The sequence below is a fragment of the Hyperolius riggenbachi genome, chromosome 6, assembly GCF_040937935.1.
Source record: "Hyperolius riggenbachi isolate aHypRig1 chromosome 6, aHypRig1.pri, whole genome shotgun sequence".
NCBI classification, from domain to species: domain Eukaryota; kingdom Metazoa; phylum Chordata; class Amphibia; order Anura; family Hyperoliidae; genus Hyperolius; species Hyperolius riggenbachi.
In genome coordinates, this window is record NC_090651.1 from 357,162,531 (window position 1) to 357,184,686 (window position 22,156).

At 46.9% G+C, this 22,156-nt stretch overlaps 1 protein-coding gene across 1 annotated transcript in view; it reads right to left on the reverse strand.

Moving 5' to 3' along the window:
- Positions 1-16,418: 16,418 nt before the first annotated feature.
- Positions 16,419-22,156, reverse strand: part of LOC137521884 (aflatoxin B1 aldehyde reductase member 2-like) — a 50,123-nt gene continuing 44,385 nt past the window's right edge. The window contains exons 5-6 of the mRNA XM_068241741.1: positions 19,256-19,388; positions 16,419-17,683 (exon numbers count right to left, since the gene is read on the reverse strand). Coding sequence (XP_068097842.1) covers positions 17,522-17,683; positions 19,256-19,388 — 295 coding nt within the window. The 3' untranslated portion in view covers positions 16,419-17,521. The remainder of the gene's footprint in view (positions 17,684-19,255; positions 19,389-22,156) is intronic.

The window sequence follows — 22,156 nt, forward strand, 5'->3', positions numbered from 1 at the left end:
AGTGAGTAATTGCTTCCCCTCTCTCTGCTAGAGGGGGAGAGCGGACAGGGGGACCCAGGTGAAGGAGGAGGGGTCTGACCCCCCCCCCCCCACCGCTGTGCCCACTGCTCCCCCTTCCTGGCTGCTACCCCCTCCAGCTGGGCTACCTATTGGGGAGAGGGGGGACGGCAGCATTCCTCACAAGTGTGCCTCAAGCGGCAAAAAGTCTAGAACCGGCCTTGGTGATGTGGCGCCAGTGCAGCACATACCCGGCGTCCAAGAGATAAGACCCAGGATGCTGCGGGCCAGCAGGGAGGAGATGCTGGCTTGGGGGAAGCAGAGGGAGGTAAGCATAGTGCCAGTGGCTGCAATGCGCAGCCCAATGTGTCGTGTGTGTGTGTGTGTGTGTGTGCGCGTGTGTGTGTGTGTGTCTGTGTGTGTGTGTGTGTGTGTGCGTGCGTGCGTGTGTGTGTCTGTGTGTGTGTGTGTCTGTGTGTGTGTCTGTGTGTGTGTGTGTGTGTGTGTGTGTGTGTGTGTCTGTGTGTGTGTCTGTGTGTGTGTCTGTGTGTGTGTGTCTGTGTGTGTGTGTGTGTGTGTGTGTGTGTGTGTGTGTGTACACGTGTGTGCGTGTGTGTGTGTGTGTGTGTACACGTGTGTGTGTGTGTGTGTGTGTGTGTGTGTGTGTGTACACGTGTGTGTGTGTGTACACGTGTGTGTGTGTGTGTGTGTGTCTGTGTGTGTGTGTGCGTGTGTGTGTGTGTGTGTGTGTGTGTACACGTGTGTGTGTGTGTGTGTGTGTGTGTGTGTGTGTGTGTGTGTGTGTACACGTGTGTGTGTGGGGGGGGGGGGGGGGGAGGCGGCTAGCACATCATCGCAATATATGGCAAAACGTTTAGAAGCGGCCACCTGTAAAAGTGGAGTGTCTAATGTAATCTGTTGCTTTGCTGTTACACAAAGCAAGATGTATTATTTTCCACTGGCATAGCTAAGGCGATATGGGCATCAGTAAGGCACTTGAGCTGCGCAATAATGCCTCCAAATCTCTCTAGCTACGGCTACATGGCTATGGGAATTCAGATGAAGTTCTGAAGCAGTGCTTTAGGTTTTTTCTCCCGCATGTGATTTTGGATGCAGCCCACTCTGTATTTGTGTGCGCAAAATTGTACAGAATTCCCCATAGTAGAAACGAGCCCTTACAGTGTGCACCAAAGCTTCAGAGGACAGCTGCAGTGCCAGTCACTGCCAGACAGGTGTAAATCGAGGGAGGGAAACAGTTTTTTTATGATTACCACTATTCACTGCACATATATAGGTGATCATAAACAGCAAAGCACATACACAAGAACTAATAGAGCAGCTGAAGGAGGGACCCTCTGGTCTAGGGGCCCCAGTGCAGCTGCAGCCACATCCTGTGCCACTGTTCCTTCCTGATGGACAAAAGATTGCACAGAATAAAAGCTGCAGTGAAGTAATCAAAAGCCATTTTTACAGATAACAATATACTTGTCTTTAATGCTGGGAATACACTATACAATTTTAGGGTCGATTTTAACCACTTCGGGACCAGCACCCTCTGCCCCCTTAAAGGGGAACTGAAGAGAGAGGTATATGGAGGCTGTCATGTTTTTTTCCTTTTAATCAATACCAGTTGCCTGGCAGCCCTGCTGGTCTATTTCTCTGCAGTAGTATCTGGTTAAAACCAGAAACAAGCATGCAGCTAGTCTTGTCAGATCAGACTTATAAGTCTGAACCACTGAAACACCTGATCTGCTGCATGCTTGTTCAGGGGATATGGCTAATAGTATTAGAGGCAGAGGATCAGCAGGGCTGCCAGGCAACTGGTATTGTCTAAAAGGAAATAAACATGACAGCCTCCATATACCTCTCTCTTCAGTTCCCCTTTAAAGAGACTCCGTAACAAAAATTGCATCCTGTTTTTTATCATCCTACAAGTTCCAAAAGCTATTCTAATGTGTTCTGGCTTACTGCAGCACTTTCTGCTATCACAGTCTCTGTAATAAATCAATGTATCTTTCCCCTGTCAGAGTTGTCGGCCAGTGTCTGGAAGGCTGCCAAGTTCTTCAGTGTTGTGGTTCTGCTATGAACTTCCCCTTCCAGGCCCCTCTCTGCACACTGCCTGTGTGTTATTTAGATTAGAGCAGCTTCTCTCTTATCTTTTACAAGCTGGATAAATCGTCCTCTGAGCTGGCTGGGCTTTCACATACTAAGGAATTACAGACAAGGGCAAAGCTGTTTGCAGGAAGAAACGAGCAGCCTGAAACTTCAGTGCATGAGAACTGCAGGGGGAAAGAAACACACAAATGATCTCTTGAGATTCAAAAGGAAGGGTGTATTCAGCCTGCTTGTGTATGGATGTATTTTCTATGTGTGGACATACTGTACATCAACCTACTTCCTGTTTTGGTGGCCATTTTGTTTGTTTATAAACAAACTTTTTAATACTGTATTAACCACTTTTATTGCGGCGAGAAGCGGCGAAATTGTGACAGAGGGTAATAGGAGATGTCCCCTAACGCACTGGTATGTTTACTTTTGTGCGATTTTAACAATACAGATTCTCTTTAAGGACCAGAGGGTGCTGTTCCAGTAAACCGCCGCTTCCCGACAAAATCGCCACTAAAATCCGCCGCTCCCGCCGGTCACGTCGCTCTGTCCCTGCCGCAGGCTGCTCTCTCTGCCGTCGCTATGACGCTTTCATTGGCTCCTGACCCTGTCACTCAATGTAAGCCAATGAAAACGGCTCCTGCCCGGCTCACAGCGCTCTGCCGTTATAGAGGCGGCAGGGCAACACATTGCGGCGGGGACAGAGCGGCGACGGGAACGGGCGGGGGTGCGCGGTGAATGGGACGTAGAGTTTACCTCCGGTCAGAACCGCAGCGCCCCCTGCCCGCCGTAGATTTATACTGCGGTGGTCCGCAGGTAGTTAATTTCGATTGAGAAATGATATTCGATATTACTTCAAAGAATCGACCGTATTTGAGCGATTCTGAGGGCAATATTGTATATTTTCTCGAATGGAACGAGATCGGACATGTGAGTAAATAACAGATGAAATGTCTTTATACAATCTCAAAGCTGCAGGCCACACACATAGCTAGATAAACTATGCTACCCTAGTTAAAGAAAACCTGTAATGGAGAAAAAACCCTCTGGGGGATACTTACCTCGGGAGGGGGAAGCCTGTGGGTACTAATGAATTTACCTACCGCGATCCTGCGCAGGCGCACTTGCTGCTCTTCATTCGGGTTAAGGCAGAAATAGCCGAACCCGATCGTACAAAGTTCGGGAAATCCTCATTGGGACCCTGAGGCTTCCCCTTCCCGAGGTAGGTATCCCCCAGAGTTTTTTTTTTTACAGTACAGAGTCTCTTTAAGGAATGTGTCCCACATACATTGTGGAAGGAAGGCTAGATTAAAACCAATTATAATGTACTACAATTAAATATATATTTGTCAAGGGGTACTTGTGATAATGTTTACTATGCTAGGGGGTACTGTGAGTATATGATTTTAAACGTGAGTATATGATTTTAAAAGGGGTACATACCAATAAAATGTTGAGAAACACTGGCCTAGCACACTAATAACTATGCTGTGGTCCTTTTTTTTTTCTTTCTCTGCCTGAAAGAGTTAAATATCAGGTATGTAAGTGGCTGACTCAGACAGGAAGTGACTACAGTGTAACACTCACTGATAAGAAATTCCAACTATAAAACACTTTCCTAGCAGAAAATGGCTTCTGAGAGCAGGAAAGAGATAAAAAGGGTCAATGGTTCAGATTTTAGCTCTGGCATACTTCAATGTATGTGTCATTGAGCAAAAACAATAAGTCAAAACTTAAAAAGTAGATTTAAACATAACAAAACTATGGAATATCTTAAGTCATTTTTAGGAGAAGGAAGATATATACAATCGTTTATTTTATTAGTTTATTTTCGCTTCGGGTGTCCTTTAAGTGCTCATCAGTGATCAGCTGAATAGGGCATTTGGGGAGAAAAAAACAACTGTTAATTTTGCAGCGGATAGTCACTTTAAAACCGATTCCTTGCATCCCTATTGCCATCTGCAGTTCCTGCACTTTAGGACGGCTGGGAAACAATTGTGGCTGATTAATTTTTACAGCTTGCAAGGGATGAACCTCTGATTTGCAGCTGCGACAAGGTTGCAATTTGCATCTGGTGGCCTAAAGCAAATTAGAGGGTCCATTCGAGGTAATGGTGCTGCAGATCAGCACTTTAAGGTAATTATGGTGTGTGGGTTACCTTCAAGTGGACCTAAAATCTTGCACAGGACAGAAGGGAAACCGAGAAATCCACTCTGTATGTATTTAGAGAGTTTAGCCTGTCTAATCCCCCCTTAAAAGGACATGCGCAGTAGATGCTAGTCGGCATCTGCATCGTAGGGGACCCCGGTACACCGGCTGGGAGCCGAGCTGTGGCGAGGGCCATATTGGCTGCTGGGGGCTGGAGGAAGCTCCGGATAAGTACGGCCTCGCGCAGAAGATGCCGCTCTACCTGGGGCTTCTACCGGCCCCCTGCAGATGTCCAGTGTACACGTCCGGTCATACCAAACCTCCGCTCCCCCGCCTCGGCTCGCTTCCATATTCAGCAACTTTAGCGTCGCCAGCCTCCGCGCGCGTCCTCGCTCCTCTTCACAAAGCAGAGAGCGTCCTACAGTTGTCCCTTAAGGTCCCCTTTCCCCAATGGCTGAAAGTATTAGAGGCACAGGATCAGCAGGATAGCCAGGCAACTGGTGTTGTCTAAAAGCAAACAAATATGTCAGCCTCCATATCCCTCTCACTTCAGTTGTCCTTTAAGTGGACCTGAACTCTTGCACAGGACAGAAGGAAAATGCACACTGTATGTATTTAGAGAGTTTAGACTATCTAATTCCCCCTCATCTGTGACTAATCACAATTGTAATTTTATCTGTCAGCTGGCTGCCCATTAGCTGGAGTAGACACTGCAGATATACTGCAGGATTTGTATGCGATGTAACAAATAACTTTTTCTTTAAGGCCTCTTTCACACCAAGACGTTGCGTTTTAGGGGATGTTAAAGAGACTCCGTAACAAAAATTGCATCCTGTTTTTTATCATCCTACAAGTTCCAAAAGCTATTCTAATGTGTTCTAGCTTACTGCAGCATTTTCTACTATAACAGTCTCTGTAATAAATCAATGTATCTTTCCCTTGTCAGACTTGTCGGCCTGTGTCTGGAAGGCTGCCAAGTTCTTCAGTGTTGTGGTTCTGCTATGAATTCCCCCTTCCAAGCCCCTCTATGCACACTGCCTGTGTATTATTTAGATTAGAGCAGCTTCTCTCTTCTCTCTTATCTTTTACAAGCTGGATAAATCGTCCTCTGAGCTGGCTGGGCTTTCACATACTGAGGATTACAGACAAGGGCAAAGCTGTTTGCAAGAAGAAAAGAGCAGCCTGAAACTTCAGTGCATGAGAGCAGAAGGGGGAAAGAAACACACAATGATCTCTTGAGTGTTTTTAACCACTCTTAATGCGGCGGGGAGCTGCAAAATTGTGACAGAGGGTAATAGGAGATGTCCCCTAACGCACTGGTATGTTTACTTTTGTGCGATTTTAACAATACAGATTCTCTTTAAAGAGACACTGAAGCGGAAAAAAAACTATGATATTGTGATTTATATGTGTAGTACAGCTAAGAAATAAAACATTAAGATCAGATACATCAGTCTAATTGTTTCCAGTACAGGAAGAGTTAAGAAACTCCAGTTGTTATCTCTATACAAAAAAGCCATTATCTCTACGACTTTCAAAAGTCGTGGAGAGGGCTGTTATCTGACTTTTATTATCTCAACTGTTAGTTAACTACTTACTTTTCCTCTGGCAGAGGAGAGTTCATTAGTTCACAGACTGCTCTGAAAGAATCATTTTGAATGCTGAGTATTGTGTAATCTGCACATATTAGAGAATGATGCAATGTTAGAAAAAACACTATATACTTGAAAATAAAAATATGAGAATATTTTCTTTGCTGCTAATCTTCTAGTAATTATTCATAGTACACAACCAATTCATTATATCATATAATTTTTTTCGCTTCAGTGTCTCTTTAAGATCGCATAACGTGCCCCTAACGCAACGCATCATGGTGTTGAAGTTGGACGTTAGATTGAGCCGCTGTTTTCCTTCTATCTATACTGATAGAACAGCCGCTCCAGGATAGTGATGGGTGAAGTCCGGATGTTTTCAAGGATTCGGATCATTCGAATCGGATCATTGAAAAGATCCGGATCTTTTCACCGAATCATTTTACTAGGGAAGCAGACTGGGGGTGAAATGACTAGCAGGACAGGACTTTCCCTGCACTGTACATTCTGTATGTTCCTGTTTCTTCCAGACTGACATCCACTGTGAACCAAATTGTTCATTGTGATGATCCGGATGATTCGACTCACAAAAAAGATCCGGGTCAAATGAACGATTCATTCATGATCCGGACAACACTGAGTCCAGGTTACATCACCAAAGTGCAGTGAATATTAATTAGTCATGTGGCCAGTCACTGAGCATGTGCAAGCAGTCTAACGCAGCTAAAGCCAGTATAGCACAGCATGCTGCACTTTCCCAGAACATGCAGCGTTACAATGTAACGCAACGTGGGCACTGTGAACAGCCCATTGATTTGTCATTGCTGTGAGTTGGGCTGCGTTACTGGCTGCTCTAACGTGTGCCTGTAATTTCCCAATGTGAAAGCAGCCTAAATGTTATTATGCTGTTGCTTATCTTTTAGAGCACAGAGGAAGTTCTGAGTCCAGGGCCCGTATGTAATTCACTTTTTCTCCTTCGTTTTCTTCAAGTTCATATTTTCACACCCCCAGAAAGCAAACTGCACAAAATGGATTTAAGAGTACTTTTTCTACTGTAAAATGCTAAAACGTTATTTTAGAGGAGGTTAAAAATTATCACCTAGGAGAAAACTTAGGAGAAAAAGTGAATTGCATAAAAGCCCAGGTGCTCTTTAAAGAGGAACTTCAGCCTAAACAACATACTGTCATTAAGTTACATTAGTTATTATATTTAAAATAGGTAATATTTCTTACCCACCCTGTTTTAAAAGAACAGGCAAAGGTTTGTGATTTCATGAGGGCAGCCATCTTTTTGGTTGAAAGGAGGTGACAGGGAGCATGAGACACAGTTCCAACTGTCCTGTGTCCTGATCACCCCTCCCCGGCTGCACGCAGTAGGCTGTCCTGTGTCCTGATCACCCCTCCCCGGCTGCACGCAGTAGGCTGTCCTGTGTCCTGATCACGCCTCCCGGCTGCACGCAGTAGGCTGTCCTGTGTCCTGATCACCCCTCCCGGCTGCACGCAGTAGGCTGTCCTGTGTCCTGATCACGCCTCCCGGCTGCACGCAGTAGGCTGTCCTGTGTCCTAATCACCCCTCCCCGGCTGCACGCAGTAGGCTGTCCTGTGTCCTGATCACGCCTCCCGGCTGCACGCAGTAGGCTGTCCTGTGTCCTGATCACCCCTCCCCGGCTGCACGCAGTAGGCTGTCCTGTGTCCTGATCACGCCTCCCGGCTGCACGCAGTAGGCTGTCCTGTGTCCTGATCACCCCTCCCGGCTGCACGCAGTAGGCTTCAAATCTCAAATTCAACATTTAAAAAAAAAAACATCTTTGCACCAAAACAGCAGAAGGAGAACAACAACATCAGAAATCCCATCATGCTTTGCACAGCATCAGGGGAAAAATGACCGGGCAGTTTTCTTCTGTGCAGCTAAAAATGAGGCATTTGTAAGAAAAGGTTTTGATGCTGTGAAACACCAGGCCTTTTCAGTGCTGCTGAGTAGATTTTTTTGTCTGGAAGTTCACTTTAAGCCAGGTGTGCCCAACCTACGGCCCGCGGGCCATTTGTGACCCGCGAGGCCTGTTTATGTGGCCCGCGGAGGTGTCCTGCAGAGGGAGAGGATCGGGTGAGGACAGAGGCTGCACGCGGAGGGAGAGGATCGGGGGGTTATATGAGGCTGCCCGCGGAGGGAGAGGATCGGGTGGATATAGGCTGAGGACGGAGGGAGAGGATCGGGTGGTATTGGTACAGAGTCTGTACTATAGACCGTTATCCTTGCATCGGCATTCGGTAATAGGAATCAGCCTGATTCCTATTGGAGGAAGGTTCCTGCAATAACCAATGAGGAAGGCTTTGTAACTATCCCAGCGCTACCCGGGGCTGAATACGCAGCACACTCGGGTGTATGCGCGCAACTACTTAGTTGCCGAATGCCGATGCAAGGATAACGGTCTGTAGTACAGACTCTGTACCAATACCACCCGATCCTCTCCCTCCGTCCTCAGCCTATATCCACCCGATCCTCTCCCTCCGCGGGCAGCCTCGTCCTCAGCATAATTACAGGCCCACGCAGAGCCGACAGCCCCCTCAGCCAGCACAGAGCTGACAGCCCCCTCAGGCCCACACAGAGCCGACAGCCCCCTCAGGCCCACACAGAGCCGACAGCCCCCTCAGCCAGCACAGAAGCGACAGCCCCCTCAGCCAGCACAGAAGCGACAGCCCCCTCAGCCAGCACAGAGCTGACAGCCCCCTCAGCCAGCACAGAGCCGACAGCCCCCTCAGCCAGCACAGAGCCGACAGCCCCCTCAGCCAGCACAGAAGCAACAGCCCCCTCAGCCAGCACAGAGCTGACAGCCCCCTCAGGCCCACACAGAGCCGACAGCCCCCTCAGGCCCACACAGAGCCGACAGCCCCCTCAGCCAGCACAGAAGCGACAGCCCCCTCAGCCAGCACAGAAGCGACAGCCCCCTCAGCCAGCACAGAGCTGACAGCCCCCTCAGCCAGCACAGAGCCGATGTTATGAAAGTGTACCTTGACCGTTCCACTGAGGAAGAGTCTTTCGCGTGCAGAGTCCAACAGTGGTCAGGAGATCAGATGACACCTCGATGTGGAGGCTGGTTGGTTGAATGAGGATCCGGTAAGACTGAGAGACTGAAGATCTGGGGTAACTATGTTAGGGAGATCCAGGTCAGGATAGTAACTGAGGGCAAAGTTCAGATCCGGTAACAAGCTGAGGTCAGGGCAGGCGGCAAGGTTCAGATCCGGTAACAAGCTGAGGTCAGGGCAGGCGGCAAGGTTCAGATCCGGTAACAAGCTGAGGTCAGGGCAGGCGGCAAGGTTCAGATCCGGTAACAAGCTGAGGTCAGGGCAGGCGGCAATCCAGGAGAGTCGGGGACGAGCCAAGGGTCAAAGCCGGGTAGATCAGATCAGGAGAAGTCGAGAAACAGGCCGGGTCGGTAACAATCGAGCAGGAAACAAACAGAGCTTCAGGATATCTCACACACTAGCTGACAGAGGAATCAGCGTGGAGTGCTGTGAGTCCTTGCCTTTTATACTGAAGGAGGGCTGGCCTTCCAATTGAATTGCGCGCCACGCATGCGTACTAACGGCCGCAAAGACCAGCGCATGCGTATTGCCATCTTGACGCATGCGTACTCTTGTCCGCCAGGAATGGCGCATGCGTACTCTGTCTGCCCACAGTCGCGGCTTGTACTTCCGCCCTTCCGGCCACCCGCAACCACCATGATGACGCGTCAGTACGCGTTCCTCCATACGGACCACCCGGAAGTGCTGGCTTCCGATGGAACACGGAGTATCGTGCCTCCTGCATCGGTGAGGCCCATCTGGACTGCGGATCCCCGGAGAATGCTAAGGCCATCAACCCACCGACTTGTGGTAAGACTTCCACGTGATCCTGACATTGCCCCCCCCTTAAGGGCAGTCTCCGAATGACCTCTGGCTTAGGTTTTCCTGGATTATTTTTATGAAACAGATTAATTAATCTTGGAGCGTGAATATTTGAGACGGGTTCCCAAGAATTTTCTTCCACTCCAAACCCCTTCCATTTAATTAAATACTGCAACTTTCCAGATCGTTTTCGGGAATCCAATATTTTCTCAACCTCGAATTCCTCCGTACCTTCTATCAGAATGGGTTGAGGTGGACCAGCAGGTGCCCTTCTTGATGAATCTGGAATAAATCTTTTAAAACAAGATACATGAAATACTGGATGTATTTTCAGGGATTCCGGTAAGGTAAGTTTGAATGCAACAGTATTAATTCTTTTTTCAATAGCAAATGGGCCTATGTATTTGGGACCCAACTTTTTGGAAGGACATCGGAGTTTGAGATTAGTAGTTGCCAGCCAAACTAATTCCCCTGGCGTGAATTCTGGGCTCTTCCTCCTTCTCCTGTCTGCCTGCTCCTTCATTCTCCTTTGGGTTTGCTGCAACACTGTTTGAATGACTTCAAAGTTTTCCTTCATCCTGGTAAGTCTGTCCTGAACTTCAGGGACTGAGATCTCCCCCAATTCTCCAGGAATACTGGTAGGATGGAACCCGTAATTTAAAAAAAATGGAGTTTGCTTCGTGGATGAATGTACAGTATTGTTGAAGGAAAATTCAGCCATTGGTAAAAGCGAAACCCAGTCATCTTGAGTAGCTGAGGAAAAACATCTAAGATATTGCTCCAGCACCTGGTTGACTCTCTCAGTCTGCCCATTGGATTCGGGATGATAGCCCGAGGATAATGACACCTGAATTCCTAATTGTGAACAGAGTTCTTTCCAAAATTTGGACGTGAATTGAACACCTCTATCCGAGACAATGTCAGAAGGCAATCCGTGTAGTTTAACTATTTCCTGCAAGAAGGTCTGGGCGGTGAGAGCTGCAGAAGGAAGTTTCTTCAGGGGAATGAAATGCACCATTTTTGAGAATCTGTCTACTACGACCAGAATTGTAGTGAACCCTTGAGAGGGAGGAAGTTCGACTATGAAGTCCAAGGAAATTTTTTCCCAAGGGCGGGAGGGTATAGGGAGTGGAGAAAGTAGTCCCCAGGGTCGTACCCTTGGTGTTTTAGAACGTGCACAGATCAAGCATGACTCTACAAATTGCTTACAATCTTTTGACATTTCCGGCCACCAGAATCTTCTTTGGAGAAGATCCAGTGTCTTTTTAAATCCATAGTGTCCTGCCAATTTATAGTCGTGATTCCATTGAAGAACAATGGTGCGAAGGTTCTCAGGTACAAAGATCTTCTCATCTTTATAAAAGATTCCATCCTTAGGAGTTAGTTGAGCTTTCAAACCTGCAGGTAGTACAGTGGATGCTTGCTGAAGTTGTTCCTTCAAGTCATGGAGAAGAAGAAGGAAGTTGTGGCTGGAAAGAATGGTGTCGGGTGGTTCACATGAACCCCCTTCTATATCGTCGGGGAACATTCTAGACAAGGCGTCAGGTTTGCTATTCTTTGAACCAGGTCGATACGTCACATGGAATTCAAACCGAGAAAAGAATAACGCCCACCTGGCTTGACGAGGCTTCAATCTCTTGGCTGTTCGGAGGTATTCGAGATTTTTATGATCTGTGAATATTAAAATTGGGTGTTGTGCTCCTTCTAATAGATATCTCCATTCTTCCAAAGCTGATTTAATGGCCAATAATTCTTTATCCCCAATGTCGTAATTCTTTTCCGCTGGGCTGAGTTTTCTCGAAAAGAAAGCAATAGGATGTAACAGACTCTTGGGACCAAAACGTTGAGAAATAATAGCTCCTATGGCAAAGGCAGAGGCATCGACTTCAACAACAAAAGGTAGTGATGGATCAGCATGATGAAGGATAGGAGCAGATGTAAACAGCTGTTTTAACTTGTCAAATGCAGATTGTGCTACCTGGTTCCACTGGAAAGTTTGATTTTGTCTAGTTAGTTGAGTGATTGGAAGAACTACGGAGGAAATTTTTTTTATAAACTTGCGATAAAAATTAGCAAACCCTAAAAATCTTTGCACTCCTTTTTTATCAACAGGAACCGGCCAGTCAAGGATTGCTGAAATCTTTTTCTGATCCATGGATATTCCTTGAGGAGAGATCTGAAGGCCCAGAAATTGAATTTCTTCTTTATGGAATTCACACTTTTCCGGTTTTGCATACAGTCCATGAACTCTGAGCCTACCTAATATTTTCTTCACATGCCCCTGATGCTCCTCCAGAGATGATGAAAACACAAGGATGTCATCCAAGTATACCACCATAAACACATCCAGGAAATCTCGGAAGATATCATTAACGAAATGTTGGAAGGTTGCTGGGGCGTTGCATAGACCGAATGGCATCACCAAGTATTCATAGTGGCCAAAGCGGGAACGGAAGGCCGTTTTCCACTCGTCCCCCTCTCTTATCCGTACGAGGTTGTAAGCTCCCCTTAAGTCGAGTTTCGAAAAAATCTTGGCAGATCGTAATCTCTGAAACAGATCGGTAATTAGTGGTAGAGGGTACCGATTTTTGACAGTCACTTTATTAAGTTCTCGATAATCGATGCAAGGTCTTAAGGATCCATCTTTTTTTTCCACAAAGAATATTCCTGCACCAGCTGAGGAGGTGGAAGGCCGGATAAATCCTTTCTTTAAATTTTCATCAATGTAATCCTTGAGAGTGGAAAGTTCAGGTTCAGACAGAGAGTAGAGGTGGCCGAAAGGAATTTCTGCTCCTGGTCGGAGTTCAATTGGACAATCATAAATACGATGCGGCGGTAACTGGTCAGCACCTCTTTTGTCGAAGACATCCAGGAATTCATGATACGTGGCCGGTATTAAACCCTGTTTCTTGACTTCTAGACAGAGGATTGGTCCGCAGGAAGGGAAACAATGATTTCTACAATAATCAGATTCAAAGGAAACACTCTGATTAGTCCAGTCAATTTTAGGGTTATGGGTCTGTAACCATGGCATTCCCAAAATAATTGGAAATAAAGGAGAGCAGATCAGGTTGAAACATATATATTCCTGATGGTGATGGTTGGTTGTGACCAGAAGAGGCATGGTCTCTTGAGTGATGGGACCCGAATTGATGGGAGAGCCATCCGCTAACTGGATGGGAAGAGCTTGTTCCTTGTCTCGGAGAGGGAGATTCAGTTTCTGGGCGAGGGATGAGTCTATGAAGCAGGAACAGGCCCCAGAATCCAGGATGGCCTTAATCTCGTTGATTCCTCCTGGCCCCTGAAGAGACAAAAACAAAGGTACATGAGTGAACGAAGGGATCCCTGAGAACTCATGTCCTGATTCCAGCAATGAAGTCTTACCCGAGGGTCTTATGGGACAAGTTTGTCTAAAATGTCCAGAGGCTCCGCAGTAGAGACAGAGGCGGGAAGTAATCCGACGTTGTCGTTCCTCAACGGAAAGAGATGGTCTGGCCAAGCCTATTTGCATAGGTTCCGTATCATCCCCAGTGCTGGCAGTAACTCCGGAGGGAACTGAGGGAACTTGGCCAGAAGAAACATAGGGTCCAAAGGGAACAGTGACTCCAGTCCTTTCCAATCTTCTCTCTCTTAGTCGTCTATCAATCTGTATCGACAGGGCAATCAGATCTTTAAGAGTTGCAGGGACACCAACCCGTGCTAGCTCGTCTTTTAACTGGTCCGATAAACCTTTGCGGAACTGGAACCTCAGAGCCGCGTCGTTCCACTGGGTATCGGCTTCCCACCGCCTGAAGTCAGATACATATTCCTCTACCGGGCGTCTACCCTGACGTAGAGTTTGGAGTGCTGCTTCGGCGGAGGCTGCCCGACCCGGATCATCATAAAGTTCCGCTAGAGCATCAAAAAGAGCTTGAACAGTCTTCACCGAGTCCTGACCCTGCTCCATCATCCGGAGGGCCCAAGCTTGAGGTTCTCCTTGCAGAAGAGATATGATGACTCCAACTTGGGTGGCTTCTGAGGCATAGGTCCTGGGTTGTAGAGAGAAGAACAGTTGACAGGCACTCTTGAATAGTCGGAATTTGCTCCTATCTCCGGAAAACCGATCTGGCAACAGAAGTTTGGGTTCCGGGGCTGGAGTAGTCAGAGTGATGTTTTGGGCAGCGGGCTGAACTGGCACAGGGTTGACTGCAAGACCTTGAACTTGAGCTTGTAGTTGTTGGTATCCTTGCTCAATCTTTTGGACTGAGATTGTTAAATTAGAAATTTGTTGACATAGCTGGTCTATTGGAGATACTCCTCCAGAGGCGTCCATTATGGCTGATTCCTTCTGTTATGAAAGTGTACCTTGACCGTTCCACTGAGGAAGAGTCTTTCGCGTGCAGAGTCCAACAGTGGTCAGGAGATCAGATGACACCTCGATGTGGAGGCTGGTTGGTTGAATGAGGATCCGGTAAGACTGAGAGACTGAAGATCTGGGGTAACTATGTTAGGGAGATCCAGGTCAGGATAGTAACTGAGGGCAAAGTTCAGATCCGGTAACAAGCTGAGGTCAGGGCAGGCGGCAAGGTTCAGATCCGGTAACAAGCTGAGGTCAGGGCAGGCGGCAAGGTTCAGATCCGGTAACAAGCTGAGGTCAGGGCAGGCGGCAAGGTTCAGATCCGGTAACAAGCTGAGGTCAGGGCAGGCGGCAATCCAGGAGAGTCGGGGACGAGCCAAGGGTCAAAGCCGGGTAGATCAGATCAGGAGAAGTCGAGAAACAGGCCGGGTCGGTAACAATCGAGCAGGAAACAAACAGAGCTTCAGGATATCTCACACACTAGCTGACAGAGGAATCAGCGTGGAGTGCTGTGAGTCCTTGCCTTTTATACTGAAGGAGGGCTGGCCTTCCAATTGAATTGCGCGCCACGCATGCGTACTAACGGCCGCAAAGACCAGCGCATGCGTATTGCCATCTTGACGCATGCGTACTCTTGTCCGCCAGGAATGGCGCATGCGTACTCTGTCTGCCCACAGTCGCGGCTTGTACTTCCGCCCTTCCGGCCACCCGCAACCACCATGATGACGCGTCAGTACGCGTTCCTCCATACGGACCACCCGGAAGTGCTGGCTTCCGATGGAACACGGAGTATCGTGCCTCCTGCATCGGTGAGGCCCATCTGGACTGCGGATCCCCGGAGAATGCTAAGGCCATCAACCCACCGACTTGTGGTAAGACTTCCACGTGATCCTGACAGCCGACAGCCCCCTCAGCCAGCACAGAAGCGACAGCCCCCTCAGCCAGCACAGAGCCGACAGCCCCCTCAGCCAGCACAGAAGCGACAGCCCCCTCAGCCAGCACAGAGCCGACAGCCCCCTCAGCCAGCACAGAAGCGACAGCCCCCTCAGCCAGCACAGAGCTGACAGCCCCCTCAGGCCCACACAGAGCCCTCAGGCCCACACAGAGCCGACAGCCCCCTCAGCCAGCACAGAGCCGACAGCCCCCTCAGCCAGCACAGAGCTGACAGCCCCCTCAGGCTCACACAGAGCCGACAGCCCCCTCAGGCCCACACAGAGCCGACAGCCCCCTCAGCCAGCACAGAGCCGACAGCCCCCTCAGGCCCACACAGAGCCGACAGCCCCCTCAGCCAGCACAGAGCCGACAGCCCCCTCAGCCAGCACAGAGCCGACAGCCCCCTCAGGCCCACACAGAGCCGACAGCCCCCTCAGGCCCACACAGAGCCGACAGCCCCCTCAGGCCCACACAGAAGCGACAGCCCCCTCAGCCAGCACAGAGCCGACAGCCCCCTCAGGCCCACACAGAGCCGACAGCCCCCTCAGGCCCACACAGAGCCGACAGCTTTCTGAAAAACAGCCGCAAACTTCTCATTAAGAAAATGTACATCAAATGGTGAGTACAACATTTCTTATATTGTCGTTTTCTTTCCATTTCCAACACCATGTTAACTGTTACTAGAAAAACGTTAAAAGTTTTACATCGAAATTTTGTATGCATGTGTTCCGGCCCTCGAGATTTTTCTTGATTTGAAGTTCGGCCCTCGGGCCAAAAAAGGTTGAGCACCACTGCTTTAAGCCATGAGGGCACTTACAAGCCTCCTGTGTATCACCCATGCTCCTACCAGCAGGACATGCTGCACTACAGACAAGCATGCCAGAAAATAATTACTAGTAGTAGTACCGTATATACTCGAATACAAGTCGACCTCGCGTATAAGTCGACTCCAATATTCAATCCTCTTAAGCTGGAATTTTTTATTGACTCAAGTATAAGTCTACCCAGCAAAGTTAATGGCTGCACTTGGGGTTAATCACTGCACTGCATACAGTATTGCAGCCATTAACCCCACCTGTCCTTTAAGTGCAGCCAATACCTCCCTCCAGGGCCCCAACTGCTGAAATTATTCACTCCCTTTTATGCAGCCCAGTATTCCCCCCCCCCCCCCCACCACCACCCTTTCCTTGGTAATTGTTGTGGCCAGGACTTTCAGACCTGTGTTTTCTTGGCATTTCCTTTCCTCAAAGTATCACTTACCACTGGGTAAATTGCTGCAAATGGGAATGTCACTATTAGTACACACATTAGTCTGTGATTAGTGTCGTCAGTGACTCGTGTATAAGTCGACCCCTATACTTTTATGAAGCGAATCAGACCTAACTTGAGTATATACTACAAAAATCACAATTGGCAGTAAATTCTAATTAAAAGTAAATTTTTATTAACATTAAATTATAAAGTGGCTTGCTTAGCAATTACAGCTTTTTTCCTTCATTGTATCACAATTTTAATCTGGGTCAAAATTGCCCAGTCAGAATAATTTTTTTTCGATCCCATAGCGGCCAAAGACGCAGCAACTCGCTGATGTAATGTTACCTCGTCCACATGTGGCGAAAACCCTGCTGACGCAATATATATAGCATCAACCTTTAAAGCGGACCCAAACCAAACATTTTTTAAATTCTAAATATTTAGTTGCACCTCTCTGACACATACAAAGATAAATAAACACTCCTTCAAGCCTATGAGCATTTCAGTGCATGCTTTTCACCCTTCTCTTTCCATAACTAGGGTTATACAGGTGGCAGTCATTAGCAATTCCTCCATTGCCGGACACCATCTACTCCACCAGTTTGCCGCATTCTGTCCCGGCAATATGAAAGGAAGGGAGGGGTTCCACCAATAAATGTAAAATATTTTATATTTGTCATCATGCAGCTGAAAAAAAGGGCATTTATTTATTATTATTTATAAAATAGATTTTATTTCTGAAATCTTGTATTTTTCATTTGGGTCCACTTTAACCACATAGCTCATAGAGAGGGTCAATAGCATCCTAATAAATGCAGCTTGCACACATTGTGTGGGCACAGGACGGCTGCAGGGGGCCGGCAGAAGCCCCAGGTAAGTTAAACTTACCTTTTTAAAAAAAAGCAAAACAAAAAACACTTTAGGTTCCCTTGAAGGGGGTGCCCTCATGCTGCACGAGTCCACGTCAGTGATATTGCTCATTGGATTGCTGCGTGTGTGGCCAGCATCATTTATAACAGTTGATTAGTGTGAAATGTGCTAGACAAGACATACTGGCAGTGTCGGTGTTTTGGGGCTGTACGTTGGTATCTGAGGCAGAGAGTCACTGAGGGATCACCATAATCATTGGCTGATAGATTACATCTAGGGATGGCCACTGAGATGCTAATCCGGCAAATTTGATTGGTCCATTTCCAATCTGCATAAAATTAGCATCATCTTGAAATCATTACCATCTCAAAGACCCACCTCTTAATGACAGAGGGATGTTCTAGCGGAAGTAGTTGGGGCAGTCGTGGGCGACCAGATTCCAGGCATTGTTGAAGGCTGTGACCACGGGTGGGAGGAGGGGACCAGCCTCTGCTCCGGCCATGTTCTCTGAAAGCTGCTCCATGCTGGACATCCCCAGGATCACGGCGTCTCCCCGACTCCCCTAACACAACAACAGACTGTTAGTAATGGTATAATGCAGAACTAAGGGTCACACTGTGTTCATTGCAACAGACAATATCATCAAATGCAGATGCAATGATATTCCTATGTGGCTATCACATTGATTGCAATGCGGTGTGGCGGGTTCAGTAGGGATAAAAAAGCGGAATGCAGTGTGTTTACAGGACAATGTGCGCGTTTATGCCTTACCGTATTGTCGCACTGCACCATTAATGCAAATTTTTGGATTGCAACGTGAAAATATGGTCCATTGTTAGGGCTGGTGCACACCAAGAGCGGCTCAGAGCAGTTTATAAAACGCTTGCAAGCTGAAAAGCGCTTGGCTAATGTATTGCAATGGGCTGGTACACACCAGAGCAGTTTGTTTTTTTCCCCAAACGCAAACTCGGGGACTGCAGCATTTTGTAGATTTCTGAGGCGTTTCTGCCTCAATGTTAAAGTATAGGAAAGTGGAAAACCGCTCTGAAAAATGCTAGATCAGAGCGGTATTCCAAGCATTTTTTTGCTGCAGAAGCTGTTCAGTAACAGCTTTCCTGTAACCAAATATAAAATCTGCTACACAAAAACCCTCAAAAACGCTAGGCATGCTTAGAAAGTCTCTCTAAACATGCCTAGAATCGCTCTGAAAAAGAGCTTCAAAAACCGCTAGCATTTGCGGATCGGCTAGCGGTTTTTAGTGTGCACTGGACCTTAGACGTGGAGCAGAAATGCAGACATCAAATCAACAAACGTCGATTCCAGAAATACCTTTGATGACTATTGAATAAAGCTATTTTTTTTTAATGCTGTATTTTATGGCACACATTACCACAAGTACTACCGGTAGGAGCAATTTCTTTCTTCACACAGCTCTGTCTCTGTGTTGTAAAATCATCCTTCAGACACCTACAGTCTACAGATACAAAAAGTGTCAGCTCTGCAGGACAGACAGTGTTTCTGCACAGGGGGGTTGCCATCAACTCCTCAGTGTATAGTCTAGTAATCACCTAGCTAAAAGAATCTTATTCTGGTTGTGGTAAAGCCGTGTACATGCGTTTGACGCGAGTCGACCAATAACGGCACAGAGAAGCCAGAGTAGAAGTATTTGTAAGCTGTGTGAGGAGTGAAGGATGATTTTAAAGCAGACAGAATTGTGGGAATAAAAAAGTGCAGAGCACTAGTGGTAATGTGAACCCTAATACAGAATATTAAAATAAAAAGTTGTTTTTATCGATAGTTGTCCTTGAAGTTTCTTCGTCGAGAAACGTATACAGAACTGGATGAGAACCGTACCTGTAATTCTGTAGAATGCATGAAGAAGAAAGTTAACATTTCGAAACCTTGCAGTAAACCGTGTACAGTTAGTCATCAAAGGTATTACGGGAATCATCGTTTGTTGGATTGAGGTCTGCATTATTGCATTGCAACGTAATCTGCATAGTGTGAAAGGAGACTAAAGTCTGTCAATAGCGCTGTAATAGATGATGTAGCCATGCTAGCGCACTTGTAGTATAGACAAAAACTTTGTGCACGCGATCAAACGCACAACAGAAATCTTATTGGAGGGACCCACCTGCAGCTGGGAGTGGTGGTACATCCAGCGCAGTGCGGCGGAGGTCAGGCTAGGCCGTACATCATCGCTGTACATCTCCTCCAGGGACCGCCGTACCAAGTCTATGGCCTCGAAGTGATACTTCTTCCAATATCTGTTCCACAAGACAAAAGACACAGCAATGCTGCCTCCGTTAGTGTTTGGTGAGATCACAGCTTCATATCCCTGCCTATACCCTGCAGGAAATCCCTATATACTACCGTATAGGTCCTCCTGACCCTGTCCGCTTGTTCAGTGCTGAACAGCGGCAGTCGGGAGTTTTCTGGCTTTCACAAATGGATATGTTGAAATCAAACACCAACACTACCCAGGGCTGCCTGATGTTCCTGGGTAGCGCACATGGATATGCACTGCTGAAAGCAGCACAGTGTCAGTGTGTCCACTCCGTCCATACACCCGCTTGTCCGCAGTCGCCCGAACACAAACGAGGAACAACGGGACGGCCTAAAATCTTTAAAGGGGCACTATGGTCAATCAGGGTTATATCAGTACTAGATAAAATTAAGCAATATATGTGAGAGAAGTAGCTATGGAAAATAATGGATTTGAAAAAAAAACTGAGCTGAACTTCACTTACATAATACAGTGTTCCAACAATGGTAAAAGACAACGATTATCGTCTATGTAGATTGATCCATCATGGCGATTGGTTCAGAAAATAATCTGTGTTCGTTTGTTTTGAAAGATACACAATCTTTCCAAGGAGGCCCATTTTTAAACTAGTATGCTGTGTTGCCACGTGTTATGCTTCCCCGCTGCATGGGCCATGCAAGTCTTTAGAGACTTGCACACTGCACACGATGGAACGCTGTGCGCCGGAAGTATCTAAATTGCTGCATTCCCAATGCAAAATCTATCCATTGGCCTCTGGGGAAGCTTTTTTCAAAGCGAAACAGCTGTCAGGCCTCCCTCACCCCCACTGTAGATCCTGATGTGTCCTAACACCATGGATTAAAAGCATTTCATTTTGCAACCCCAGTGCCTTGCTATTCTTCTTCTACAATTCCCAATGCAAAATCTGCAACGCATTACCACATGATCCATGCCTACCGCACAGATTATGCAGCAAGGCAAGTCAATGGGCGCTGCAGGAAGTGTGAATGACGGGAGCGCGGTGCGACGGGGCGTGCATGTGCAGACTGACGGGAATCCCAGTGACTTACTTCCTGCCCTGGGGTAGCACTCCTATTCACATATAAGCACAGCTGTATTGCGCCTGCATGAAAATGCAGGAAGCAGGAGCCGCACTCGCACAGGTCAGAGTTCTCCCCAAAAATTATTTCCAGCCGGGTGACGTGAAAAAGTACCCGGGTGGAGCGAGATGAGAGAATGCAGGGCCGGTGCTTCTGTGAGCAACTATGCCTACAGCAGAGGAGGAGGTGAGCTGATAACAGCCGGGTGCTCACCAAAACTAGCAGGGTGGAGCACCTGGCTAAAAGAGCCTGGGGAGAACACAGCAGGTGCAGCACAACCACGCTCATACTTAACCACTTAAGGACTGCAGTCATAAAACCCCTTAAGGACCAGAGCCTTTTTTTCCATTCAGACCACTGCAGCTTTCACGGTTTATTGCTCGGTCATACAACCTACCACCTAAATGAATTTTACCTCCTTTTCTTCTCTCTAATATAGCTTTCTTTTGATGCTATTTGATTGCTCCTGTGATTTTTACTTTTTATTATATTCATCAAAAAAGACATGAATTTTGGCAAAAAAATGATTTTTTTAACTTTCTGTGCTGACATTTTTCAAATAAAGTAAAATTTCTGTATACATGCAGCGCGAAAAATATGGACAAACATGTTTTTGATTAAAAAAAACCCATTCAGTGTATATTTATTGGTTTGGGTAAAAGTTATAGCGTTTACAAACTATGGTGCAAAAAGTGAATTTTGCCATTTTGAAGCATCTCCGACTTTTCTGACCCCCTGTCATGTTTCATGAGGGGCTAAAATTCCAGGATAGTATAAATATCCCCCAAATGACCCCATTTTGGGAAGAAGACATCCCAAAGTATTCACTGAGAGGCATAGTGAGTTCATAGAAGATTTTATTTTTTGTCACAAGTTAGCGGAAAATGACATTTTGTGACAAAAAAAAAGGGAAAAAAAAAATTCCATTTCTTCTAACTTGCGACAAAAAAAAATGAAATCTGCCACGGACTCACTATGCTCCTCTCTGAATACCTTGAAGTGTCTACTTTCCAAAATGGGGTCATTTATGGGGTGTGTTTACTGTCCTGGCATTTTGGGGGGTGCTAAATTGTAAGCACCCCTGTAAAGCCTAAAGGTGCTCATTGCACTTAGGGCCCCTTAGCGCAGTTAGGCTGCAAAAAAGTGCCACACATGTGGTATCGCCGTACTCAGGAGAAGTAGTATAATGTGTTTTGGGGTGTATTTTTACACATACCCATGCTGGGTGGGAGAAATATCTCTGTAAATCACAATTTTTTGATTTTTTTACACACAATTGTCCATTTACAGAGATATTTCTCCCACTCAGCATGGGTATGTGTAAAAATACACCCCGAAACACATCATACTACTTCTCCTGAGTACGGCGATACCACATGTGTGGCACTTTTTTGCACCCCAACTGCGCTAAGGGGCCCAAAGTCCAATGAGTACCTTTAGGATTTCACAGGTCATTTTACGACATTTGGTTTCAAGACTACTCCTCACGGTTTAGGGCCCCTAAAATCCCAGGGAAGTATAGGAACCCCACAAGTGACCCCATTTTAGAAAGAAGACACCCAAAGGTATTCCGTTAGGAGTATGGTGAGTTCATAGAAGATTTTATTTTTTTGTCACAAGTTAGCGGAAATTGATTTTAATTGTTTTTTTTCACAAAGTGTCATTTTCC